The sequence below is a fragment of the Podarcis melisellensis genome (genome assembly GCF_964234715.1).
Source record: "Podarcis melisellensis genome assembly, chromosome: 8".
Lineage (NCBI taxonomy): Eukaryota > Metazoa > Chordata > Lepidosauria > Squamata > Lacertidae > Podarcis > Podarcis melisellensis.
Genome location: NC_138540.1, coordinates 64,258,374 through 64,285,377, shown reverse-complemented (window position 1 = coordinate 64,285,377; position 27,004 = coordinate 64,258,374). Strand labels below are relative to the sequence as shown.

Below are 27,004 nucleotides of genomic sequence, written 5' to 3'. Positions count from 1 at the left end.
CTCCAGCTTCATCGCTCCTTCTGATTGAGGATCTTCCGGCAGCGCCTGTATCAGCTACCACTGTGGCCTCCGCGTCTGCCCAGGATCGCACCATCAGCCGGGTGCTCAACTGGGTGTGGAGGGGGTGGCCACAAGGGCCTTTTGCATCGGAGTTCCAGCCCTTCGCAACCAGACAACATGAACTCTCAGCTCATCGCGGCTGTCTGCTGTGGGGAGACCGCGTCGTGATTCCCCAGGGACTCCGTCAGCGCGTCCTGGAGGCTCTGCACGTTGGCCACCCGGGAATTGTCAAAATGAAGGCATTGGCTCGGTGTTACGTCTGGTGGCCTAATATGGACGATGCCATCACTGCCTGGGTGTCCGCCTGTCAAGCGTGCCAAGAGTCGAGGCCTGCACCACCGGCAGCTAAGGGACACACCTGGGAGACGCCAAAGACACCCTGGTCGAGGGTGCACATCGATCTGGCTGGCCCCTTTCACGGCCGGACCTTTATGGTAGTGGTGGACGCCTATTCCAAATGGCTGGAGGTCGCCCTGATGCCCTCCACCACTACCGAAGCTGTCATCCGGGTGCTGCGAGGCCTGTTTGCAACGCATGGGTGTCCTGATGTCCTTGTCTCTGACAACGGACCGCAGTTCACGTCAGGCACCTTTGAGCGGTATCTTTTGGGACTGGGCATCCGCCATGCCCTAACGGCACCCTTTCATCCATCCAGCAACGGGCAAGCGGAAAGAATGGTGCGCTCGGCAAAAGAGGCACTGGCGCGCCTGGACCGGGGAGACTGGCATGAGCGGGTCGCCGAATACTTGTTCGTGCAACACATCACCCCTCATGCGGCCACAGGGAGGAGTCCTGCTGAACTGCTTATGGGCCGCCGCCTCAGGTCACCGCTCGACCGGCTACACCCGGACTTTGCCGTGGCTGAACCCCCAGGCTGTGCCAACGCGCCACGGTCATTTGTCCCAGGAAACCAGGTCTTTGCCCGGAACTATGTGGGGGACATTCCTTGGGTGCCAGCCACAGTAGTGGGAGTCACTGGACCTCGCTCGTACCAGGTGGCACTCGAAGATGGACGCTTGTGGCGACGGCACATAGACCAGCTTAGGCGCAGGGTTGGAAACTTGGACACTACCGAGGTGCCCCCAACTGCGCTTGCAGCTCCAGAAGAGACACGTACAGATGGCGAGGCCCCACCTACACCTCCCTCGCAAACTGCCAGCGTGGAGCCGAACCAAGCCGCTTCAGAACAGACTCAGACCACTCCACTTGCGGAGGCTCCACCCACAGCAGCGGATCCAGGGGAGTTGGTTCCAACGCCACCTAGGGTCGCACCACAGCCTCAGCAAGAACTGTGTGGCCCTCCGGACTTGGCTACCAGTCCCCGGCGGTCTGGCAGAGTTTCCAAGCGCCCAACTTATTTAAAGGACTATGTTGTTGGACATGTATCACTGTTGGTCTAAGTATGGGAAATGTAACCGATATGCTTTTGTGCCTAATTGAACCATTACGCGTAGTGCTGTATATAAGGAAACCATTACGATTGTAACTAACACCTTATCTCGGTGGGGAGGGGTGTTATGTAGTGTAGTTTCACCCTGGGCCAACAGGGGGATACTGTATATAGTTTTCACTCAGGTCTGTAGATAGTTTTCACTCAGGTCCGCAGCAGTTATTTTAGGCGGGAACTCTGGGCTGTGGTTGTTACAATGTTGACAGCCGGCTGCCTATAAAAGCAGGCCGGCTGAGCTGTTTGCAGTCAGTTCTATTCCAGCTACAAAATAAAGAGCTACTTGAAGAAATCGCTGTGCCTGCTGCTATGTCAACCCACAACTTAACAAAGAGCCTCATGCTCTACCGACTGAGCTATTCCTTTCACTGTCATAGGCTCATCACTGATAGGCACCACCTCAAAGACACATGAGAACGGCTTCTGCTGTACATCTAGGTGATACTAGTGGAGACAGTACTTTGGATAGATTCAACCCAAACAGCTGAAGGCTTTAAAGCAGAGGTAGGGAACCGTTTTGCAGCCAAAGGCTGTGTTCTCTAGTAGGCAACCTTCCAGAGACTAAATGCCAGGGGTGTTTGGCACAACTGATGTAATTCGTATCCCTCTACAGCAGGCTATATAAAAGCTAGAGATAGCTGGGATAGCTCAGTTGGTAGAGCCGGGTCATGGGTGAAATATTCCCGCATTGCAGGGGTTTCCAACTCTACAGTTCTATGATTCTATGATTGATTCTGGTTGCCATTCAGGCAACCAAGAGGCATTATTGCAGTTCAAGGACATATTCCAGTCAGGCAAAAGCAGCATCAATTTCTTGAAGAGGGTGTGGCATAGGGTCAGTGAGGAGTATGGCCTGAGGAGGAGGCATGGCTTGTGGACCATTGAGAGGCCTGGAAGACCACATCTGACCCTGGGTTTGAGATTTTTTCACCCTACATTTAAAAGTTAAAGCCAGGACTTTTATGGGTTCAGAAACGCACCAGAAGCCAGTGCAGCTGGAATGGTAAAGATGAATCCGGCCACCTTGCCTTCGTTAGAACCATGGTGGCTGCATTCTGAAGCAGCTCTGGTTTCCAAACAGTCTTTAAGGGCTGTTCCACACAGAGTGCATTACAGTAGCCAAGCATGACTGTGATCAGGGTACGGATTGGTGTGGCTAGATCAAACCTCTCCACATAGGGCTGCAGTTGGCTCAACAGCAAAGCTGATAAAATACATTCCTAGCTTGCCATAGTCAACGCCTTCCCCACCTGGTCTGACTGTGCTCCACACCAAGAGGTGCAAAAAGGGATAGGATAGGAATAATCCCCTCAAAACAGTTGGTACACAGAGCTGTGCAAACGGAGCTGGGCTGGGGAAGCAAACTGCGGGAATCGGCCTCCTTGTCAAATGGCACAAAACAAATCCATCAACTTGCCGATCAAGCATGGAGCTGAAAGCTGCCCTGCTTGAGTTTTGTCGCTGCCTCCTGCACCAGCCCTCCTAATAAAGCCCGTGCACCTGGAATATATAATTTTCTCAGTGATGCACGAGTGAGGAAATAATCCAGCTCATTAGCTTTATGAGCTCTGCAGAGCCAGTGTGGCAAGGGGAGGGAAGGGGCTGAAAAAGCACACGGCGAACCGAGTCAAAAGATACCGAGTCAACAGCACAAACTGATATAAAGGCAGGCAGCAACACCACGTCAAATAGTCACCTTCTGCGTCGTAATAATACTTCAAGAACAGCAGCTATTGTGTGTATTTTTCTTGTTTTGCAAGGTCCCACTTTCCCGACTCAAAGACTCTTTTCAACAACCACAGGCTCATTTTCTCCAGAGAGAAGGCAGCCGCTCAGCTAATAAATAAAAAAATAAAATAACTCCCAGCCCGCTTGCAAGTATCATTCGCTTGGATTCTTAAAAGTTTCCCTCTGCTGCTCATGTTGAATACGATCAGGCAGGAGGGTGACTGGGGTGTCTTTTGCTTCTTTAGCTGTTCTCCCCCCCCCCACCTGCCACAACCCTCTTCTAAACTCAAGAGGCCCTGTTTTTAATCTTGTGACATGCAGCTTGTTCACATATCAAGCAAAGTGTGTAAACAACCTAATACCAAGAATTTTTTTCAAAATCCTCCTCAAGCTTTGCTTTTCAAAATGTGAAGTAAAAGCGTCAACTGCTGTGGGAGACTCAGGTTCCCTCCAAACCAAGCCCCATTTGTGTGTGTGTGTGTGTGTGTGTGTGTGTGTGTGTGTGTGTGTGTAAAAGATGATGGGGGGGGGGATTAGGAATGGGCAAATCTGCCCATTTCAGTTTTTCTCAGTTTCTAATTTTTCGAATCTTAAGATCAGTTATCCACATTTCCGCATCAGTTTTTTCACCAATATTTTGTTGCAGAGATACACTTTATTTTGCAGTCTTCCCTAATATAATTCACTTTTGTTTTATTTTCAGTATACAGTATATGCATTTTAATGCACATTTTTGCAAGTATGTGGTTTTAGTACGCAAAACTTGGCTGGATAATTATCAGTGCAAAATTTGAAGATGTGTCAGTTTTGAAGGATGGCTGCATTGTTATTCCTTTATTGTTTTGGAAGTGTGAATTAGTTAATTTCACCTTTAAATGCAAACTGAATCAAACTTCTCCCACATCCCTATTTATTGTGAGGGTAAAATGTGGTGGGTGGGTAAGAGAGAATCATGCCTCAACACCTCCTAAAGTTGTATTCCTTGGAGGAAAGGCAAGATATAATGAATAAAACACTCAGCAGGTCTGCTTAGTACCTTTTACAAACACAAAGGATGCATTTGAGGAGGTTGGTGATGATGGAGAAGGTTACCTGTATCCAATGGTTTATTTGCAAGAAGTTTTCTTAAAAATAATTTTTCCTCCGATACTGTGCTGGAGTCTGTATTTAAGCCTCTATTGAAGGAGTGATCAACTTGTAATAATTTAGATGTTCTTGTTGCTATGGCTACATTTACAAAAAGCGAAGCGAACCATTATAATTTAAATTTCCAGTTATCAGGAAGAAAAAGAAATAAAGGCGGAAAGCATTTTTTTTAAAGGGGGGGGGTTCCTAGGCATGCAACTGCTTTATTCTTCACTGTCAGTTGTACTCGCAACATGACAATCAGTTGGATTTGATCAAATTGCCTTGTCAGGAGAGATTTAGTGCATTTTATACATTTAAATATATCCGTGATACTTGGGGCTTCTGCATTAAGCTTGACATTCGTTTGCCTGGACTGTTGCTCAGCTCTCACTCAATGAAGAGCGCCTGGCTCATTGGGGCAAATGGGGCACTGCCCCACCACTCTCAGCCAGCTGCCCTGCCTGCCTTCTTACTTAGAGAGGGTGGCTCTGCTTGTCGCCATTGGCTCTGGCTCCACCTACAGGGGGTCTCCTGGCCTTCCATAGGGCACCAGCCATCAATGATGTCACTTTAAAGTTTATGCTGCTAAGAAAGAACAAGAGAGAAACCGCATCCAAACCAAACGCTCCAGCTTTGGCCCAAAATGGGGTGGGGGGGCCTTAGCATCGTGTCACACCTGTGAAATCACATGGGCCCAGTGCACCAAGCCTGGTGGTGGAACCACCACTGCGCCCACCACAGCCACGGTTGGCAGCAGCGGCGAGGGAAACAGCAGCGGCAAGAGAGCACTGCAGCAGGGCTGGCCGCTTGCAGACCTGCCTGACTTTTCGTCGCCACAGCTACTTCTGCTGGAAACCTGGTGGCAGTGGGAGGTGGTGGCGAAAGAAAAGAAATTTGGTTGTGTGTGTGTGTGTGTGTGTGTTGCTCTGTGTATTTGTTATTAGAGATGGTGTATGCTCTGGTTTGACAGAAGCGGCTTAGTCATGCTGGCCACATGACCCGGAAGCTGTACACCGTCTCCCTTGGACAATAAAACGAGATGAGCGCCGCAACACCAGAGTTGGCCACGACTGGACCTAATGGTCAGGGGTCCCTTTACGTTTATTAAGCTGAAGCAGTTAATGTGCATAACAATAGACCATTATGCACATTCACTACGCTGCATGATCATATATTTAATTTGCATATACTCTAAGCACCTCCAGTTGCCAGGATTCTTGTTTAAAGTGGAATGATATTGCTTTCAATGTAGAGTGCGAATGGGGTCTAATCCACTGTTTCCTCCAATACCTGTGATTGGGCCTTCATTGTAATTCTCAGCGAGGCCTCCTGTCAATTCTGTGGCTGCTTCAAAGCGGAAGAAGCCCGCCCATGTCATCCTCAGCGCTCCACGAGACTACAGAATGCCTTGGGTCCAGCCCTTGATTTAAATATGTCCCAATTATCTTCCCACAAGGGAAGAAAGGAGGAGGGCTGAAATACACAAGCTCAGGAGGACCACAGGAAGCGGTGCCAAAGAATTTGCATAGGTTAGGGCCATAGGAATAGGTCAGCGTCAGAGCACAAGACTTGCATACCATCAGTCCCTGCTTCCTAGAAAGACGGCTACAGAATCCGTTGGAAAGTGGCATCCCTGGGCACGCCAACACTCCCTGCAAGCACCAGCCAGCATTTTCATCCTCTTGCTACAGAGAAGCTTTCTTGCAACAGCTCAGACGTTTCCCCCCAAAAGCCTATGTGAAAAACAAGGACCATTGATCTGTGCTTTGTGAAGACGTTAGCCAGGGAGCATTCACTTGCTCACAAGCGGACAGCAGCCATGTATTCATTTCAACAAACAGCCAACCTCATCCCTAAAGCTTTGAGGTTGGTAGTGTTAAAAGATGATTAAAAATAAGTTTCCTGCTTTCGGATTGTGTAGGCACTATATACATTTAAAGCACATTTCCTACCCAAGAATCCTGGGAACTGCAGCCTACCCCTCACAGAACAACAATTCCCAGCACCCTTAACAAACGATGGTTGCTAGGATTCTTTTTTGGGGGGGTTGGGGTTGAGAACATGCTTTAAATGTATGGGGCAGCCTCAGTTTAACCCAAACCCCCAGTTCCACGGCTCACTATATGGCCTTCAAAAGATAAGCTGTTTCCGGCATTGTGAAGTCTCCGTGGAAAAGAAGCCCCGTAATTGGGAATGAGGAACCGCCGAGAATTCCCTGGGCTCGGCTATAGATAGTGCAGGTGAGAACTTGTGTTATCTTCCGCATTGTATAAATAATTCTCTATGTGCAACACCATCTCTCCTATTGCCTGTATAGCACTTGCCTTGTTCTAGTATCAGCAAGCTTAAATAAATGCACCACGGTCTGTAGGTGAGGAAGCCTTTCTGGTGGTAAAAAAGGCTGTTTACTCCAGTTGCAGCTATTCCCACCCCCTGCAATACAATAAACATTGATGTACATGATTATATACACACACACACCCCTACCTATGGGTGTGAAGCGAGGAGTCTAACCTGCAATAGTGATTGTGAATACTGTATGGGAAAGAGGGTGGGTTATGCAGTATTCTTGGATATACTGCAAGTACTGCACACTTGGCAGTAGATTTATTTTTTTTCTTATTTATCATTTAGAGTCATGCTCTCTTGAGCATGTGGAGATCTAACAGAGGCCTGCAGCATGCAGAGGAAAAGAAGAGGCAATGTGTCAATGGACAGGGCGGAGGGAGTTATTCCCTTCTGGTAGCAAACTGACAGGACCAGTGCTGAAATGCTTGTGGTCGGTCCATCTACTTCAGGGGTCAGCAGCCTTTTTCAGCTGTGGGCCGGCCCACCGTCCCTCAGACCATGTGGTGAGCCAGACTATATTTTGGGGAAAAAATAATGAATGAATTCCTATGCCCCACAAATAATCTAGAGATGCATTTTAGATAAAAGTACATATTCTATTCATGTAAAAACATGCTGATTCCCGGACCATCCGCGAGCCAGATTGAGGAGGCGATTGGGGCGCATCAGGCCCCCGGGCCCTAGGTTGCCTAAGCCTGATCTAGTTCAATAGTGTCTACACTGACTGGCAGCAGCTCTCCAGGGTTTCATGACCTACCAGGCGAGGCTGGGCATTGAACCTGGAGCCTTTTGCCTGCAACACACACATTCTCTCACTAAGCCACACCAGGTATTTAAAGGCGCTCAGCTCCCTTTAACTTTTACCCCTGCCCCCTTCAACCAGTGGTTTCAGAATGCTGCAAAAGAGCAAACGAAAGGCCCACAGGACTGGCCCAAGACATTTTGGCACCTGAGGCAGGCCCCGCAATGGTGCCCCTTCCCCATCAGGGAAGAAGGGGTGAGAGAAGAACTAGAGGAGGGGAGATCTACACTAGGATACGCTGCCCCTGTGGATCATGCCACCTGAAGCAGTCACCTCACCTTGTCTTATAAATGGGCTGGCCCAGGTCTCCCAGGGTGTCATGCGCCACCAAGCCTCTTCAGCACCGCAGGCAGTGACACCAGCTGGAGACAACAGGCAGGTGGACAAGAGGGCCAGGGTCTAGGCCAGAAGGCTGTGCCTTTAAGGAGGCTCCATTCTCCAGCAGGAAGGCAGAGCCTGGGAGGGATAATCAGGTTTGAGGATTATACAAGTGCTACACAGGACTCAAGCGAGCCAATTCACTGTGCTCCCTGTCACACCCCATAGATTTGAAAAAGGGTACTCACTGTGCGAAGAAGCCTTGCAGTGCATCTGCCCTAATCCCAAGAAGCAGGAGGAGTCAAGACCACTTCAGTAGTTGTATTTAATGGTGAACAATGGATTAACCGCTCAGAAGAGGAGCTAGGACTCGCCACAGAGCTAAGCTGAAGGTTCCAACTAGTTCCCACTTAATGATGGAGGTGCAGAAGCACACCTGAAGCAGGTGGAGTTTCTATTACAAACCAGCTGTGTCTCTTAAAGAGACAGATCACATATACTACACTCCCCGCCAGGGTTTCTGGTCCCCCCCACCCCACCCCATGGCTACTGAACATGCTCAGCTCTCATTGTACTGTTGTTTTCAAAAAGCGCTTCCCCTCTTAATCCTCCCACCTGCAAATCATGGGGTTCCTCTGAGCACGCTGATTCCTCCCTCTCATTCCTCAGTGGCCCCATTTCCACCCCCAGTGTGGGCTCTCACCACCTGCATCTGCTATTGGAGGAAGTGATAATAAAGGCTCAGTTGCCACTCATGAGAATAAGCTGTGTTTTCCTGGGACCTGTGCAGGCTTCTGAAGAACGTGGCAATGGTGAAATACTCCACTGTCTTTTCTGCACTTGTTGAAGACCTTCCTTCTGGATCCAGCTTTCAAAGCGCAGACCTTTAGTCTGTCTTTTTTCCCCCCTTACATTGTTTTTACATACAGAATTATTTTTAATTGACTGCATATATGGAATTGTTTTCCATTGTATTTACACGTGGAATTGTTTTTATTGATGTTTCCGCTGTGAGATATTTTATGGAAAGCAATTCAAAAATGGCGTCAATAATAATAATTGCACACAAGATCCTGCCTGTAACTCTTACTACCTTCCCTGGATCATGGCCTGACCTGGTTCCTTCAGACTCATGGTGGTCTGGGTTGGACCGATTCTTCTGCACAATGCTTTTCTACGCATTGCAAATTATTTTGGATTGAACCGATGATTACTACACAATTTGTTAATGGTGGCATAATCCCTCAAAGATGTATCTCCTTCTTTTTCAGTGTGCCGATATTTTGTGCTGCTGTAACCTCTACATTCAGCCCTAGTTTAAATCTTGGTTTGAGATGTAAACATTTCAGCAAATGTTGTTTTCAACGTGCACGTTAAAAATAGATGAAATCTATCTTTATAGGTTCTATTTGTCGACTGAGACTGCAGTCCTAAAGTTGGGGAGGAGGGGGATGTGCCAAAGGCAGATCATCTGCCTCATCCAGCCCCCTGTTGGGCTCCCATCAGTGGGGCAGCAGTGAGAGTAGATCAGCTTTTTTACTCCTAGGGATATAGGACACAGTCTTATACAGAGTCAGGCCATTAGCCCATCTAACTTAGTATTGTCTATGCGGACTGAAAGCAGCATTCCAGGCTTTCAAACAGTGATGTTTCCTTCCTAGAGATGCCAGGGATTGAACCTGGGACATTCTGCATGCAAAGCAAATACTCTACCACTGAATTCCACTGAACTACAACCCTTCCCCAAACTTCCTCTGTCCTTGTATTTGCTATTTCCTTCTCCCTTTGGGAACAATGGGAAGGAAACTCACTAAGCCACATCCAGGGCTGCTGTAGTTTCCGCCCTGCCTTGGAGGTGTTTCGGAGGACAGTGAAGGCTATTTGCCCTGATCTGTCCAGCCATGCCAAGCATCAGTCCTCCCCCCCCCCCCATTTGTTTCTACCAACATCTCAGCAGGGCAAAAGCAACAGAAGATACCAGGGCAGCATGGAAAGGGAATGCAACATGGGATCTCCCACAAGGGTTGCCAGGTCAGGAGCATCCCAGACCCTCAGATTTCAGGGTCTAAACCTTTGGCCTTAGGGGCAAGCATTATCCTGTCTCCAGTTGGGAAACCATCCTAGGGACTGTAAGATTGCAGGGTTGTTTGTCCTTCAGAATAATGATATCCCCCTTTCTGTTTTTTAAGAATTTTACCCACACAGACATAGAAACAAACAGGAATAATGAAAGCAGCAACAGAGCAATAAATATAATCCCTTTTAATTTACTGATTTTTGCCTCAGTATCAGCAACCACGTTGTGTTGATGACTTTAATTTCACCTTCACTAATAAATTCTCATTTAATTAAAAAAAAACTTATACAAGTAACTCTTTCCCTGCCTTCTCCAGAAACTGACTGCAACCTAACTCTCCTTACTTGAGATTGAGCTCCACTGAATTCAATAGGACTTACTTTTGAGTAGACATGGTTACGACTGTGCTGTTCAATGTGTCATACATAGCATCTCTCATACTCTAACCAGCTATTGATCTGCAGACCTTCTGCATTTTCCCATTTACTTGTCACCTCACTTTGCACTTCTGTGATTAATTAACCCACCAATTCTCATTTCTCAGTTGGCATTGCATCTCAGAAGAAATCTTAATGGTTGTAACAGTATAAAGTGAATGGTAATTGTTCTTAGAACCTCAACAATTTCCTACCAATCCATATAGGCTTCTATACATCCCTGTCATATAATAAAGTTAATTTCTTTAGTTAAGTAGGGCTGCCATATGTCCCAGACATTACTGGGATTTCAAAGGCAGAATCGACGTTCAGGGGGAATTTCCAAAAGGCAGCGCTTTGTCCTGGATCTTAGGCAAATTGAAAAACAATTTGGGGGGTTTCCTGGCAACCCTAATCCAAGTACCCACCCTAGCTAAGATACGGCAGGTAGGAAATAGTTTTGACACAGAGGTGGTGAATGTCCAGCCTGGGGGCCAAATTGGCCTGGCATGGGTCCCAATTCGGCCCGTGAGGCTGTTTCCCCCCCAAAACCTTATCCACCTACCGCACACCATATGTGATGTCATGTGTGGGGCAGGTAGATGCACATCTGAATTGGTTGCACAGCAAATCCCTGTAGGAAGCAGGCTGGGACTCCTCACCTATCAGCTGATGAGTGGTGACTTTGACCCCACAGGATTGGCTGTGTGACCGAGTTCCCCATGAAGAGCTTGCTCATCAAGGTGATCCCTTCAGAGAGCAGCTTTGAACTCACCACCCATCAGTAGGCAATGACTTCAAGCTTGCTTGATCAACAGCACTTCATGGAATCACAGAAGCTTATTTGAAAGCCCTGCATGGTGCTTTAAAGTCCCCAAAATATTCTTCAACACCAGGTGATTGACAGATGGGTAACCCCACCTACATGTCAAATCTGGCCTCTGAGAGGTAGAGGCCAGGTCAGGTTTCCCATCCCTCCTATAAGAGACAGAGTTGTCTCAGTGGTGGCCCCTTGTTGATGGAATGTTTACCTCAGAGAGCCCTGCCTAGCAACTGCATTAATGTCCTTTCAGCACCAGGAGAAAATGTTTTGTTCTCCTAGACATTTTTAAAATTACCAGTTTCTGCTGTCTTTTTATGTGTCTTCCACTCCCTGGCATTTTAAAATTATATGTTACTGCTGGGTATGGTTTTTAACTCCTTTTTATAAATGCTTTTGTGTTGCTCATTGTTCACTTTTGTTAATTTTATTTTGTTGCAATATTATATAATGCAGCACCTAATAAATTTTGTAAGTGAATAATTAAACGTGACTTACTAGGTTTACAGATGGCCCCGTTCTCACATTTCAAAATCCATATCTGCCTACACATTTCACTCAACATCACAACAACCCTGTGAGGTAGTCATATATTAAGCGGTATACAAATGAAATAATCAATTATTTTCTTTTGACAGCTGGGGACCTGAGGTGGAGAGTGAATTGCCGAAGGCGGTGCCAATGAAACTGTGTCTGAACTAGGATTTGAAAAACAAAATCTCCTCCAGGCAGCATGTTATCTACTGACAATAATTCAAAGTGAAAAAAAATATTCTGTGCTAAACAGAAAAGATAAGAAAGAAACTTGCATCAGATTAAGATTGCGACTATTTGCCCTATTTTTATTTTTAATCTAGTGCTGCAGTTGAGTTTTCAAAGCTCTAATTACCTGGATATACTTTACTGCCTTTTACAAATTCTAATTTTTGCACAACCCAATGGAGCAGCTTCTACAGGAGGAGGAAGGTGACCTATTTACATTTCCCCCCTTCATTGAAACGCAATCTGAAGGTTTGTTTACCTCATTGCATAGCTTGCTTTAACTTCAGTTCTGTTTACACAATCCAAATACAGCGGTACCTCGGGTTACATGCGCTTCAGGTTACATATGCTTCAGGTTACAGACTCCGCTAACCCAGAAATAGTGCTTCAGGTTAAGAACTTTGCTTCAGGATGAGAACAGAAATCATGCAGCAGCAGCACAGTGGCAGCAGGAGGCCCCATTAGCTAAAGTGGTGCTTCAGGTTAAGAACAGTTTCAGGTTAAGAACGGACCTCCGGAACGAATTAAGTACTTAACCCAAGGTACCACTGTATAATTTCAGGGGTTCCAAAGAATCTAAAGAGAGGTGGTGGCAGCAGTGGGGACTGTCTTGACAGCAGCAATGCGTTCAGTGGTGCCATTGGGGTAGTACTTTGGGGACAGAAGACCAGGTCCCCACTTAGAAGCAATAGCAGAAGCCACCCCCACAAACACAGCAGTGGTGGATTGCAACATTTTGAAGTGGACCACCAAGTCCAGAGTCTAAAGTAACCTAACTGTACCACTGGATGCGTTTCTGACATGACTCGTTTCTTGTGCAAAAAGGAAGGAAAAAACACATGTTTAACTCCTAGTGATCGGTTTCTAAGAATTGAGATATGGGTTGGGGGTGGTCTCAAGCCTGCCTGAAAGTTTAACCTGCAAACTCTACCTTCTACTTAACCCCAGGGGTCTAGGAATTAGGTTGGTCCAATGGATTTATTAGATGGTCCACTGGGGTGGGGCAGGACATTATTAGTATTATTACATTGTCCTAGGGCAGGCTACAAGTAAAACAACATGAAAATCAAAACACTATTACACAATATACCGTATATATTTGTAAGTTTTAAACAACTTAACATTACAGAAATAAGGTGGATCCTTAAAATATACATCTTGAAAACCAGGATGAACACCTGCATCTTCATATTCCATTAAAATTACAATAAAGGTGCACGTCACACCTGTGTGTGTATTGCGGTGGGGGGGGGGAGTTCCACAACTTAGGGGCTGCCACAAAGAATGCCCTTTCCTGCCTCCCCCGACCACCCCCAAATTTCATGAGTTTGTTACTCCTTCAGATATTAGGAGTGTATCTTATTTCTGTATGCTTGCCAGTGACCCTTTGCATTTGGGTTGTGACATTGTTGACTGTGAGTGGTTTATAGAAGCATATAATTGTAGAGTTCGAAGGGACCACTAGGGTCATCTAGTCCAACCCCTGCAGTGCAGGAATCTTTTTGCCCAGCGTGGGGCTCAAACCATTGACCCTGAGATTAAGAGTCTCATGCTCAACCGGCTGAGCTACCTTGTTGTGTGTCTTTATGTATGAGTGGCTGATAGATGTAATGTTTGAGGTTGTGAATGGTTGTTGTGGGTATGTGGAATGGATGGTGAGCAAGATTGGATGAATGATGGTGTGTTATTTGAAATTTTATATTAAATTTCTCTGTAGTGCTCTCTGATTTATTATTATGTTTATGGATATTTCTATGTATTTTGTTAGGTGAACTATTTGATATGGCTTTGTTGTGCTTGTTATGTAAACCACTTTGAGATCCTTTTGAATAGTAAAGTGGTCAATAAATGGAAATAGTGATGATAATAATAAACAAACAGAAAAGCATGTATTTCTTGGTACCGCCCAATGGGGCAAAATTACGTACTTCCTACCCCTGGGGCTCTGTGCCCTCATTAGAGCATCTCCCCCTTAAGCCACAAAGACAAAAAGGGCAACAAAAGGGGGTGTCCCTCTCAGTGTAACCCCAAAGAGTGCTCTGCAGTGGTTGGATTTAAAAACAATTACAGGAAATATCATCAGTAACCCACTGTTTTACCCTGCTCTTCCTACATCGGGAGAATTGTCAGGCGACAAACAGTTTTAAGCTGATGATTGTGACGTTTGCTCCCAGTTGGACTTATCAAGTTTTCAACAGATTTTTAAATTGGATATTTTTATCTGTATGATTTTTTAAAAAACCAATTTATTACCTACCCAAGCTTTAGGGATGAGGTGGTGGTAGAGATAAATAGATCAATAATGAAAGGGATTTGCGGAGGGCAAGGCAGAAAGAGATTCTGGATTCCCGAGATTCAACCCAGAAGCTTGAGAAAGGTCACATCAAAATTGAAAGATCAATTTGCTCCATGGCACCTTCATCAGTTATTCATGAGGTCGGGTGGCAGACACTTAGTATTCACAATTTGAGACATATCCTTAGACTGGAACAGCCTATTTAAATAGTAAAATTAACTTTTGGGGAATATTCCACACAGGTACAACACAGACGAAATAGCAGGGCATCTTTGTAAACTTCCGCCTGCTCAGTATTCAACATCCATTTCCAGAGAGGGAAGTCTTCACACTTCAAGTTTACGTTCCATTTCTCCTGAGGTAAAGTGGTTAAAAAACAAACAAATAAAAAACCTCATTTGTTTGTCAACAGCCAAAAACTAATAATTTCTTGCTTTTCTTCGTTATGTGGCTTAACGATTAAGAGGAAGTGTGGAAGCGAGAATAACGTGCCTCAAAATAAGTTGAGTATTTGAATTGTGCCATTTGTCAGGGCTATATACATACAGATACTTCGATGACCAGGCGTGACGGTGGCCGATATGCTCCACAAAACAGGAACACGAAGGCATAAGATACTCTCTGGGTGTGTGAGTGTCTTGAATCCGAGCAGAAAGTGGGGAACTTTTTAATCCTGAGGGCCACAATCTCTTCTGAGCAGACCTCTGAGGGCCAGCGCCAGAGGCAAGAAGAGTAGGTGGAGCATTAGGTATAAATTTCATCTTTGTAGGGTAGGGTAGTTTCTTCAAACAGCTTCCTCTATTCTCCTTGTAGGCAAGCAGCAAGCGTTTTCCAAGTTCAAGGGCACAATTCAGTCAGGCAAAAACATTCAAGGAGCAAAACAGGGCTGTTGAGACATGAGGCTTGGGAGGGTGTGTGGTTTGGGGCGAGACCAGAGAGAGAGGGGTCTGGAGGGCTGCATTTGGCCCCAGGGCCTGAGGCTCCTTATACTAACCTCCAGTGCATCCGGCTGTTAACAAGAAGGTTGGTGGTTTGAGCCCACCCGGGGGCAGCTGTGGGCAGGATTACTGCATTGCAGGGGCTTGGATCTTCAGGGTCCCGTCCAACTCTACAATTCTGTGATCCCTGAACTATAGATTCCCATTATCAGGCTTTGGTGCCTAGCCACCTCCTCTTCAACTGCAAATCTGGCAGGGTGAGTTTTATGCCTCATGCCAGGGGTAGGCAACCTAAGGCCCAGGGGCTGGATGCAGCCCAATTGCCTTCTCAATCCGGCCCGCGGACAGCCCAGGAATCAGCGTGTTTTTACATGAGTAGAATATGTCCTTTTATTTAAAATGCATCTCTGGGTTATTTGTGGGGCATAGGAATTCGTTCATGTTTATTCAAAATATAGTCCAGCCCACCACATGGTCTGAGGGATGGTGGACCAGCCCACGGCTGAAAAAGGTTGCCGACCCCTGCCTCATGCAGTCCACATGCAGTCAGCTGACTCCAAGAGCCAATCACTGCCCACCAGAGCCTATAAAGCCCTGCTTTTTATGACTATTGTCACCAGCTTTGAAAACTTTGAATACTTTTCAGTAGAAGAGTGTGCAATACAATTATCAAAAACAAATAAAAACAGTCTACTGGAAAAAAGGTAGAATTTTTATTTTCTCAACAGCAAATGTACTTTTTACAGCATATGTTTAACTATATACACAGAGGCATTATATTGTTCATGTTACATACACTTTTTTCCTAGAGATTTCCAAAATAGGTATGTTCTCATAAAAATGAAACTTCTTAGACCATTCTTTCAAGACCTTTGCTATAGCAACAACTGCAGCAAACTCCTGTATATGAAGCCTGGGCGACATAGACAAGGACATGAGGTGGTAGAGATATGAGGTGATAAAACAGAGTGCATCACATTAGACGGTGGGTGTTGGGAGGGATCACCTTTGTGAATTCTCCTCTGCACTAGGGATGGGGGCTATCTGGCCCTCCAGATGTTGAACTATCAACTCTCTTCACTCCTAGCCAGCATGTACAATGGTCAGGCATGATGGCAGCTGTAGTCCAGCAATATCAGGAGAGACACCTGCACCCCAATCCTATTCTTCATGAAAGACTCCATGTGAGTAGAAACAAGGAGTGGGGCAACAACCCCTCTCCCTGACGTGCTAGATATTTACCTTCAGGAATTATTATTTTGCTTTAATATGGACAGCATTCCAAATTTGAACCCTCACCTGTCCCCTGAAGTGAAACATTCTATTCTATCACCTTATTCTGCTCCATGTAGAAGACAAGTTTCTGTTCAATTCTAGTTAGTTTTGTACAGATGAGGATACCGTCTATATAGATATACATATTTTCAGCAGAGATCTGCAACGGACCTTGCATTGTCAACCCAAATAGAATGGTTTTTTGTACCTTGTGCTACAAGGCAGAGCATGCTGAGAAGAGATGCCTTTTTGGAGAGATGAAGTAAGTTTCATTAAACACCTTTTCCTCCCAGGGTCAACTTAGTACACAGTTTATAAGAGCCAAGTTTCCAAACTATCTGGTTTCGGAGGTTAATCTATCTGCTGTCTTCTGAATAGTCAGCCTCATTAAAGTTTTACTTTGCCCAGCTGTAGCATTAGCAGAGTTATATAAAAAAAAGATTCTTTGGGAAAAGTGAAATTAGTATTTCAGAAGCCAATTACAAATCTATAAAACAGATTAGTATATTTCCAACAAGGCCACAAACACAGCAAACTGTGCCACAGTGCAGCTATTCAGGATCATTGTTAAACATAATCTCTTAATGACTGTAATCCTGAGTCTCCCATTATTTAGTTTTCTAAATCCAGAGTCTTATGAAATGAGAAATTAGACTGAGAATTTATTTTCTAAGCCTCTGTCAGAGACGCAGGTGGGAAGAAGGAAAGATGTATGACAGAACTGCACTTATAAACAGCCATTTAACATTTATTTTTTTAAAAAAATAGAAAGCCGAAAGGAATTATTGTTTTCCTTTAATCCAATTTGGCGGCCTTCGATTTAGCGGCTTAAATGGCTGAGAGGGATACATAGGGGGGACCATGGTGGAACTTACCAAATATTAACAAAAGATGTTTAAGAATAAATATAAGGACCACTGTTGCCTAGTCAACTAGCCAAACCTCAGCATTTGAGTTCTTCCTAGATGGCAAATATACAGAGAAATCTAAGTGAAACTGCTCAGCATCTCCATCAATGTGATGGATGAGTCTTCAAACATTTTGCTGCAGCAAAAGAGCAAAGGTCATTTTAGGAAGAATATCCAACAGCTGCTGTGTGTTTTTGGATGAAGTACTTTCAAAAGGCAAAAGAGAAAAAGGTTACAGAGCCATACAAACCTGTTCTGACATTTGAAACCATAATTTTGGTTCAAGTTTTTTTTCCTTTTAAAGTGCAAAGCTATATGTCTTAAGAGAAAATATGTCTACTCTCTTCTGAAGCTGGCTGAAGAACGAACGAAAGAACCCATTACTGCCCACTGGTAATTCAAAGAGGCGGTTCTGGATCTTTCTCATTTTAACAGCTAACACAATTTCCCTGTTTCCAGTAAGAGCTCAGGAAGAATGCAACGAGACAGACCCTGCTTCTGATGGAGCCACCAAAAAGAAAAGCAAACATTGGTCCTTATTTTTTCTCTCTCTTTGCTAAGACCTATTTGAGTGAGAAAAGGAGTGCAATTATAGCCTGCCCTTTGGAAAGGGTAAAAAAAAGCACATTGGATTCAAATTATTGTTCAGGCATGGTGCAGTCCATCACCACAAAGGATCAATACCAGGCTGCTTTCCAAAGAATCTCACCTGTTACAATCTCTCTTTCCCAACCACCTGTGAATCTTCCTTCCCTCACAACCTTTCCCAGTTGTTGGGGAGGCTGCATGCGAAGGCCAGCTCCACACCATACATTTAACAAACATTTATAGCACTTCAACGGTCATGGAACCTGAAGTCTACCCCTCACAGAACTACAATTCCCAGCATTCTTTGGGGGAAGCGCTTTAAATGTGTAGTGTGGATGTGGCCAAAAACTGTTCCAGGTATGTATGTATGCATGCTAACCTTTATTGACCCAAGTGCCACATTCATCCCTGGTGACCCTCTGGGGGCCACAAACCAGCAGTGAGTGTGGGCAAAAGTTGGTGTGGATGCGTCTTTGTCTGTCTGTCTGTCTGTCTGTCTGTCAGTCACACATACACACTAGCTCTCACACATGCAAACAGACACTCACTCCTGTTTGAGATGATCCACACAGATCAGGTGAAGGAATGGGTTATCACCCACCCTAGCTCATCAAAACACTGATTGATGTGGACGGGGTGATTTACATCCCCCTCAGGGCACTGGGCTGAGCAGTCTACTTTATTTTTTTCTTCTTGCCAAAATCAATGGGGTCTGGGATAAGGAAAGGGGGAAGAAAAAATGTGCTTGGGGAGCCACATCAGATTTTAAAACAACCTTGAACATAAGGACAGAAAAGTGACTAGCCTAATGAATTTTCCAGCGGATGAGGTACAGATACTGCATCCTGTCTCTGGTAGCTCAGTTGGTCTCTGTGATTCGCCTCCACGGAATTCATTTTTGCTTGTGGCAATTAGGCAAGTGGTTAAATACAAGGCTGATTAAAAAATGTACAGCCTGCTTTCTTTCCTGCTTAACAACAGGGCTCGAAAGCAGTTTACAATCAATAAAATAAGCAATAAAGTATTATTCTTTTAAAAGGGCATTGGCAGTAATCAACTTTCCAAGAACAGAAAGTGGTGGGCACGTGTTTTAACACCTGCTCTCCAAACCACTTCCCAGCACATTGAAAAGAAGTAAGTCAGGGAAAAGGCAAAATGAGAAGTTTTCTTCCCAACATTAGCTTTCTATATATATGGAGTTTGTTACCCCCACCAAATGGTGAACATCCACTCATGTGATCCATGCATGTGCAGCTTGAAGTGCAGGAACAGAGTTAAGACTTCCACTGCTATTTGGATACATGAAGCTTAAGATTGGGTAGAAACCACACGGGGCTGAAATTGGCCCTCTCCCTGCATGTCTATATGAACATTTTCCAATGGGCTCAACTCATATCAAGCTACAAAGAGGGTCATGAACCATTGGTGCCCCATTCTGACACGTGTTTGGACCAGTTCCACAGGAATTTCAGGGTGGTGCAAACAGACTCCTCATGAGACATGTTCAGATGTCAATTTCCTGTATTCCTGGCTCGAAGCACTTGGCTGTCATTTCTCAGGAGGAAAGAATGTTATATTCCACCTCCACCTCCCAGAATTGTCTACATGGAAAGCCAGCCCTGTTCACTACACTGTGCACACTATTCCAGTCTCACTATGGTGTCCCAACATGGACAGGAGGTACAATGAAACCAGGCTGGTGGCTGCCTGGAGGTGGAAGTTGCTATCAGCGGTGTGGCCCCTGCTGTGTGGGAAACAAGAGAAGAGGCAGAGCATGCCTCCCCAAGCATTTACACATGGCCCTGCCCCATGTGGCTCATGGCTTCCCTTCTCCACAGCATCTGAAAAGGGCCTAGGCATCAAACAGGTTTGATTTCATGGATCAGTAGGGCAGTTTCAATAGTTCTGGTCCACAGATTAGGCAGGTGCTTCAGCCTGTGTGCCATTAGTACCAAAACAACCCTACTGATGCTTATTAAAAGCATCTGGCTGGGCTCTGTCCACTCAGCAGCTGTGGGTTGGCACCAACATGCCTGTGGGAGGAGCCAGCAAGTCATAGAGAAAAGGGCTAGAGAGCCACAGCCTGCCATTTCCCCACCTAATGCAGCATCACGTGACCCATAGTAACCTTCCCTGCTTGAACCAGCCAGAAAGCCAACTCTGCCTCGCTGTATCTGCCCCAGAGCAACCTCCTTCCTTGTCGGGCTGCTTCTCTTCTAGAAATAGTAACTCAGATCACTTTGATGTTGCACCGCCGGCACCCACCTCACAAGACACAGCTGATGCTATCACAGTTTACCACGAGTATTCCAATGGGAAAAGCAGTCTAATACTGTAATGTTAAGTTAGATAATGTTACTTAATTTCCATAATATATGTAAACTGAAGGGGTACTTGAATAAATATGCTCAGGAGTATCTCATCATTTACATAAAAAGCAAAGTTTTTTTTAAAAAAAGAAATATATTTATATATATATTTATTTATTTATATATATAAAGATTATTAAAATATCTAAAGCTTTGGTCTAAAGAGTTATATGGTGACATTATAGCATCCATCTGGATCAGATGTTTGCCTCGCCCACCCTTCTTAAGGAAAACCCTCCGGTTAAAAAAAAATCACTCAGAATGCAGTGCATCAAGTTCTCAGTGGTTACGTAACTTGAAAAGCTGGTCAGGAGAAAAGGGAAGAGAGAGAGAAGACGTCAGAACCCAAAGAGGTGGTCGTCTTTCCCCGCCACTGTAGAGGAATCTACTTTGTCCCAGTCAACAGGAGAGAGGATTTCGGCGCTTTGGATATCTTGTGCAGTCAAGCCAATGTCGAGGTCTTGGGGGTTAGTTCGAGATTGTGCCAGTCTGAAAGAGGAAGAAGAAGAAACCCTGTGAAGGGACCTGGAAAGAGTTGTGACTGCAGGACCACCACCAGAAAGAGCACCATGGGAGATGGGGAGTGAGAGAAGTGTCAACAGGTATAGTAAAGGAGGTGGACCACTTCTGACTAAAGTGAGGGTTACTTCTGAATGTCCCTCTCCTCCCCAGGGTAGGGAGTAGGCAGCCTGAAAGCAGAAAGCCAGCTCTTCAGGGAGAAAGGTTCTAATGCAGGCATTTGCATGCTGGTCCTACTGATATCCTATTGACGCAGAGTGCTTCAATACAGAGCAGAATTCCAAAAACATGAGTCCTCCCTCTCCAGTGTAAAGTGGTGTAGTCTTTTCTGTCATTTATTGCATTAATATCCTGCCTTTCCTCCAGGGTGCTCAAAGTGGGATGCATGGTTCTGCCCCGTAGTCTCATTTTATCCTTACAACAGCTCTGTGAGGCAGGTTAGGCTTTGATGGTGCGACAATGATTTATAGCAATTTTATCGAAGCCCTTTCCCCCCCCCCCCAGCTAGTGCATAGAAGGTCACTGTTTCCTACAAAGCTATTATTGTCACTCAAAAGAAACCGAACTATTTCTGCTGGGGTGTACCTGCTTGTTGGTGTGAACAAAGGTTCAGAAAGCGATCTATCTGGTCTCTATGTAAGGGGTTAGAAGGCTAATGGAAAATGAGTGATGTCTTCCACCTGAGGTTGATCAGAAATACAAAGTCTGTCTGCATATGGAACCTTGTTGTAGCAACCAACCAAGAATGATGGGGAATCGCTTGGAAATGCAGTTCAATAAATGCATTTCTTAAGGAAAATGGTGAGAGTTTGGTCAGATAACTAGCTCTAAAATGCTCTGTTCTCAAGAGAGGATACCAAAGGGAAAATCTAGCGTTGGTTGCAGGTCCCTTCTGGATTCTATCCAGAAGAACCAACTTAGGGACTTCTCTGCCACAAAATGTGGTGATGATGACAGCTAACGGGAACCTCTGTGTTTGGAAGGAACCATGGGGGAAGCCTGCTGCTATCTAAGCTGGTGTGCTTCCCAGACATGGGCGTAGCCAGGGGGGCAGGGAGGGGCAGCTGCCCCCCCATCAATAAAAATACATGGTTGAGGTCCTCCCCCCACAAAAGGCCTGCCCAACTAACAAAAGGCCTGCCGCCCCCCAACAAAAATCCTGGCAACACCCATGTTCCCAGAGGCATCTAACTGGCAGTGGTAGAAAGCAGGATGGACCTTTTGCAGTATGCCTCTAAATTCCAGTTTCTGCCAAGTCCAAGACAGAAGAGGTGCTGTTGCATTTGCAGGCATCCCAGGGCGATCTGGTTGGATGTTTGGATGTTGTTGAATGCAATGAGCCATGTCTGTCTCTCTCTGTGTGTATGCACAGTTCCCAAACTCACAAATTACCCTATTTATTTAAAATTCACATGGGGGGGGGGTGTTCTTTGAATTCCCAAGCAATGCCAGGCACTCCCTGCTAGTCTATACCCACGCACAGACCACTCACTCTAGCAGGAACTTGACACATCATTAGCTGAGGCCACATCTCACAGGCAAAAGGCCACACTGACCAAAAGCAGCAGCAGCAAATATATATATACGAAGTGCCACATTGAAAAGTCTCCATTTGCCTCCCTGCGGGGCGATTTGTATGGACAGGCCGCCACAACGTCTCTCCAGCACTGTCTGCATTAAATTCCAGTTGCTCATGGCAGCACTCGATGTTTCTGGAGACGAGATCAGGAATCTTAACTCCTCAGGACAGCAGCACAGTGGCAAAGGGATTGGAAATGGCAGCAGCAATCCCAATAGTTCAGCGTCTGCTGGCATCACCAGAAATTTCGGGGCAAGGGAGATTACACACACACACACACACCGGAAGTTCTACTTGCATATCCATTAGGATTACCGGTACTTTATTGCAGCACTGTTAAGCTTCTCATGCAAACACTGAGTATGTGGGAAGTAGAAAGACTGGTTGCAGACTTGGCCAGATAGACTGTTACTCTTAGGATGCTGCAGTTTAGGGGTTTCACTTAAACCCCCCTTCCCTTTTGCAGACTGCTGTTAGCTATGGAGAAGGCAAGAAGAAGGTGTTGCTATTAGCAGGCTTCTGTCATAGAAATGGTGCAGGGAAGAGTTATCCCTGGCCCTTCAACCTGATCTAAACTAGAGGAACCTGTGGCTGTTTTTAAGCCCTTTTCTCCAAAGTGGGGAGATTCAATCACTGAATGTCCTATGCAAGGATGAGCAAATCCGATGATCAAGGTTTTCGTTTCTCGTTTTTCCAGGCTTCAGTTCACATTTCCAAATCAGTTTGCCTCCCCCCCCCCCCAAAAAAAAGGCCTCATAAAAATTATCTGCTTATCGGGCCACCTTTCTCCTAATGCACAGATGTTTTGCTATGTGATTTCCCCTAACATACATAGAATTGCAAATACAGCTTCCCTAATATAATGCATTTTTGTATGTTATCTTCACCAACCTATTAATTTTGGGGCATTTTTTACGCTGCAGAACTGCTGCTGGTCAGTGTGGACAATACTGAGGTAGATGCACAATTGGCTTAGTATAAAGTCTGCTTCCTATGTTCCTGGTTTATGCATATTCTGTACACATTACTTAGCTGGAGAACAGAATTGCAAAATTTTGAGAAATAAGAATTTTGAAGCATGGCTGTGTTTGGGTTTCTGTATGGTTTTCTGAAAGTGCCAAGCAGGCAGGCTTGCCTTTAAATGTGAACTGAACTGAATTTCTACCCCTTGGCTGTTATGAAGATGGAGGTGGGTGGGTAGAGGAGAAGGAGCAGGAGACAGCCCGCTCCCCACAGAGCCATGCATATAAGGAGAGGAAAGAACCACTCCCTGCTCCTAGGGATCAGTATTTCAGGCTACATTCAGGGCAGAAGACAGCACAACTCAGATTCAATAGAAGCCACAGCATATCATCATACACCCTTTACAATTTAATCATTTTTTAAAAAAATGTCAGAAAATTCTGAGATGCTTTGGCATCTAGTGAATTTCTGTCTGCTCTTAGAGCTGGGATATTTTTTTTTTGGGGGGGGTGCTCTCCCACAAGGATTGGGGAGCCTCTTCCAGTCAGAGGGCTGCATTTTTTCACTCGGAGCAACCTTCTAGGGGCTGTAAGCTAGAGGTAAGCACGGGCAGAGGCAAAAAGTAGAAGGAGCAAGAAATGCAACTCTTGCCTTTGTACAGCAGGCTACATTCCAGCCCTGCAAAAGTCAGAGGCTTCTACACCCCCCCTCTCCATCCAGACAAAAAGAGGCATTCTCACTCTCCACATCCCCTCCAGACAAAAAGACTTGAAGCTGGGTGAGTGAGGGGTATGGACTGAGGAGAGGGAATTTTGTCTAGGGTGGAGGTGTGACTTGGGGAGGCTCCCAAGGGCCAGGTAGAGAGGCCTGGAGGGCCACATTTGCCCCCTCCCACAGGCCAGAGGGTCTCGTCCCCCCACCAATAACTTGTTCTGTTTGGATTCATCTTCTGTGCCCCTCTCAAGTTGCACCACAGAGGAGAACCAGCACCATCCGGCAACCAGGGCTGTCTCTTTTTCTGCAGAGAACATTGTACGCTGACAAACTTGCCCAAATGTGTTCGTAAAAATGACAAACATGTACATTTCGTTACTTCTGCATTAGTAAAGCTCCGAGTTCAATGCTTCATCTTAAAAATAATAATAAATACTTTACGCTGTTTCAGCCTTAATGGTGGTCAGCTGCTTGCAGTGCTGCATTTAAATGAGGCTTTACGTTTTAAGGGTTGCATTAATGGTGCATTGTGGTTTTTAATGAACCTGATCCCTGAGATTTTGGACCTTAGCTCCTGAGTACAATGCAAAACTTCATGTTTAGGGTTTTGTATCAAGGAGGATAAAGCTATCAGCAGCTCCTTCCTCCACTTTCAGAGGCAGCAATGCTTCTGAATAACAGTTGTTGGGGATCAGAAGTGGGGAGAGAACTGTTGTGCTCATGCCCTGCTTGTGTGTTTCCCACAGGCATCTGGCTGGCTTCTCTGAGAACAAGATGCTAGACTAGAATGAGCCTTTGGCTTCATCCAGCAGCCAGGCTCCAATTGCGTACTTATTTTTCTTATTAGGCACCTAATTTTTAAGGCGCTTGGTTGTTACTGCTGCTGTTTTGCTGAGTGGCACCAGGTTGCCCTGCTTCCCTACGCCAGGAGGAGAATCTCTGCACATCACTCCACATTCAGAAATGACACCCGGGAAGTTCTAACAAGTGCTTTTAACATCACTTGTGAAAACACCCTGCTGATGTGGCCATGCATATGGAACAGAGAGCCAGAGGAAGCTGCCATACACTGAGCCAGCTCAGGGACCACCAAACATTTTAGGCCTGTGGTCATATTTGGAATTTTGAGCAAGTGCTGTGGTCACTTCTCCCTTTGCCACCAGATCACACACACCATGTCTGAGAGACAAAGACAGACAGCGAGAGAGAGAGAGAGAGAGAGAGAAAGAAAGAGAGAGAGAGAAAGCATGTACGCATACAGACACACTCACACACTGTTTTCTCAAGGTATCTGGCTAAAAGCTGGATCCAACAGAATTCATCCGTCTTGGACACGACATAGAGCTGAAAGAGGAAGTGAGAAAGAGTGTCCCTTTTCCAACTTCTTCCATCAGCTCTATGTACTTTTCAAGGGAGAAAAGTGTAGCCGCCCTCACCACCTCATGACCAAATGAGCAGTGAGAGGGAGGTTCAGGGGTTTGTGGAGAAGACACCACGGGCGCTATTTTGATAATCCCGCTCCAGACAATTTACAGGAATGATTTTGGAGCAGCCGCTGAGGACCTCTGGAGGGTGGGCAAGGGGCGCCAGAATAAGTGGTAGCTAGGAGTTCCTGCATCCCATCCTTTAAGAAACCAGCCAGTGGGCCAAATTCCTCCTCCTCCATTTCTGGGGGTGCAAAAATCACCTATCAGATTATGAAGTGTCTGAAGTTTATGCATCTGGTAATGCACTGCCGCTATTGCAGTGAAATAAAAACATGGAAGAAACTTCTTGTTCTTCTCCTACCGCAGCACAAAGGTGTGCAATAATTTTTGCCCTTCCTCCTTGCCTCGCCCTCACCCTGGATGTGGGTCGCGTAAAATGTTGTGATTTCTAATGTGGCTACTGTGGTAAAGTGATTCTTTTTCTGGTGGGAGGAAGTGCTGATAGAGCCTCTCCTTGCCAAGGATGCAAAGGTACCCCTCTGCCTGCAGGTGGGGATCTGAAATACTGCGCCTTCAATTTGCTACCTCTGCTCATGCATACGGCAAACATCTTCTAGCCAGGGCTACATCATTTAGGGAGTTTAATTCCCCACCTTATGCACAAATTAGCTCCTGCCCTAAGAAGTTATCAAAATATTTGACTTATCCAGGCGGCTGCAAATCCCATCGTTCAATTAGGCAAACAGAGCACCTCTGAAAGGGTCAGAGCACAGCAGACAATTTCGATTAGAAACATTAAAATGATTTTTTTTTTAAAAGAGCAGTCACTAATCAAGTCTGTTTCCTGGGCAGTCCCCTGGTGGAAAGACACTCGTGAAACAAATTAAGAAAATTACCTTGAAAAAGCTTCATCCAGTCCATCGTCCATTGCCTTTGTTATAAAGAGAAGGGGGAGGAAAATTAGACCAATCTGAAATGACAGTTACCCAGCTCCCAGCTAGCAGGCAAGCATTACAGGGTGGATTTTGCATTTTCTTTGCATTTTCTTAAAAAAGAAGAAGTGTGTGTATAAGGGGGATGACGACAATGACTACAGAAAGCAGTAGTTTGAAAAATGTTCTGAGGGACCAGGGGGTGCCTTGGAGATTTAGTCCAGTCTGTTCTATCTGGAATGGTTTCACTTATTCTTATATCTCTTTATATATCTGTATACTGTTGTAACCCTCCATGGATCATTATGAAGAGTAGGTAAGAAATCTTTTATGAATGAAACAAAATGACCAAAATCAGGGGATCCTTGGTGGGAGGTTTTTGTTATTTTTTATTAAATTTGTATACCTCCCTTCATCTGCAGCTGCTGCCTATCAGCGTGGACCAGTGATGGGCCAACCTTTTGAAGTTGGGGGCTGTGTTCCATCAAAGAAAAGTGGTCAGGGGTTGCAGTCCCATGGGGGGCAGTGTCACAGTTGGCTATGGGTGGGGCCAAAGCCAGAAGTGCAAAGAAAGACCCCCTTTTCTCCC

General features: G+C 45.5%; 1 protein-coding gene and 1 long non-coding RNA gene across 4 annotated transcripts in view; one reads left to right on the top strand and one right to left on the bottom strand.

The window, feature by feature from the left end:
- The first annotated feature begins 10,033 nt into the window (after window positions 1-10,033).
- LOC309375668 lies at window positions 10,034-15,414 on the top strand. Of its 2 annotated transcripts, none has more exons than XR_014170989.1 (3): window positions 10,034-11,509; window positions 11,784-11,904; window positions 14,446-15,414. It is a non-coding gene; the product is annotated as an uncharacterized lncRNA (long non-coding RNA). The 2 variants fall into 2 exon arrangements; XR_014170990.1 differs by having other exon boundaries at window positions 11,784-12,156.
- Window positions 15,415-19,595: 4,181 nt separating this feature from the next.
- The window catches only part of LDLRAP1 (low density lipoprotein receptor adaptor protein 1), a 61,067-nt gene continuing 53,658 nt past the window's right edge, over window positions 19,596-27,004 (bottom strand). For both annotated transcript variants that reach the window (XM_081921496.1, XM_081921497.1), the window contains exons 8-9: window positions 26,380-26,414; window positions 19,596-20,770 (exon numbers count right to left, since the gene is read on the bottom strand). In XM_081921496.1, the coding sequence (XP_081777622.1) occupies window positions 20,620-20,770; window positions 26,380-26,414 (186 nt within the window). In that variant the 3' untranslated portion in view covers window positions 19,596-20,619. The remainder of the gene's footprint in view (window positions 20,771-26,379; window positions 26,415-27,004) is intronic.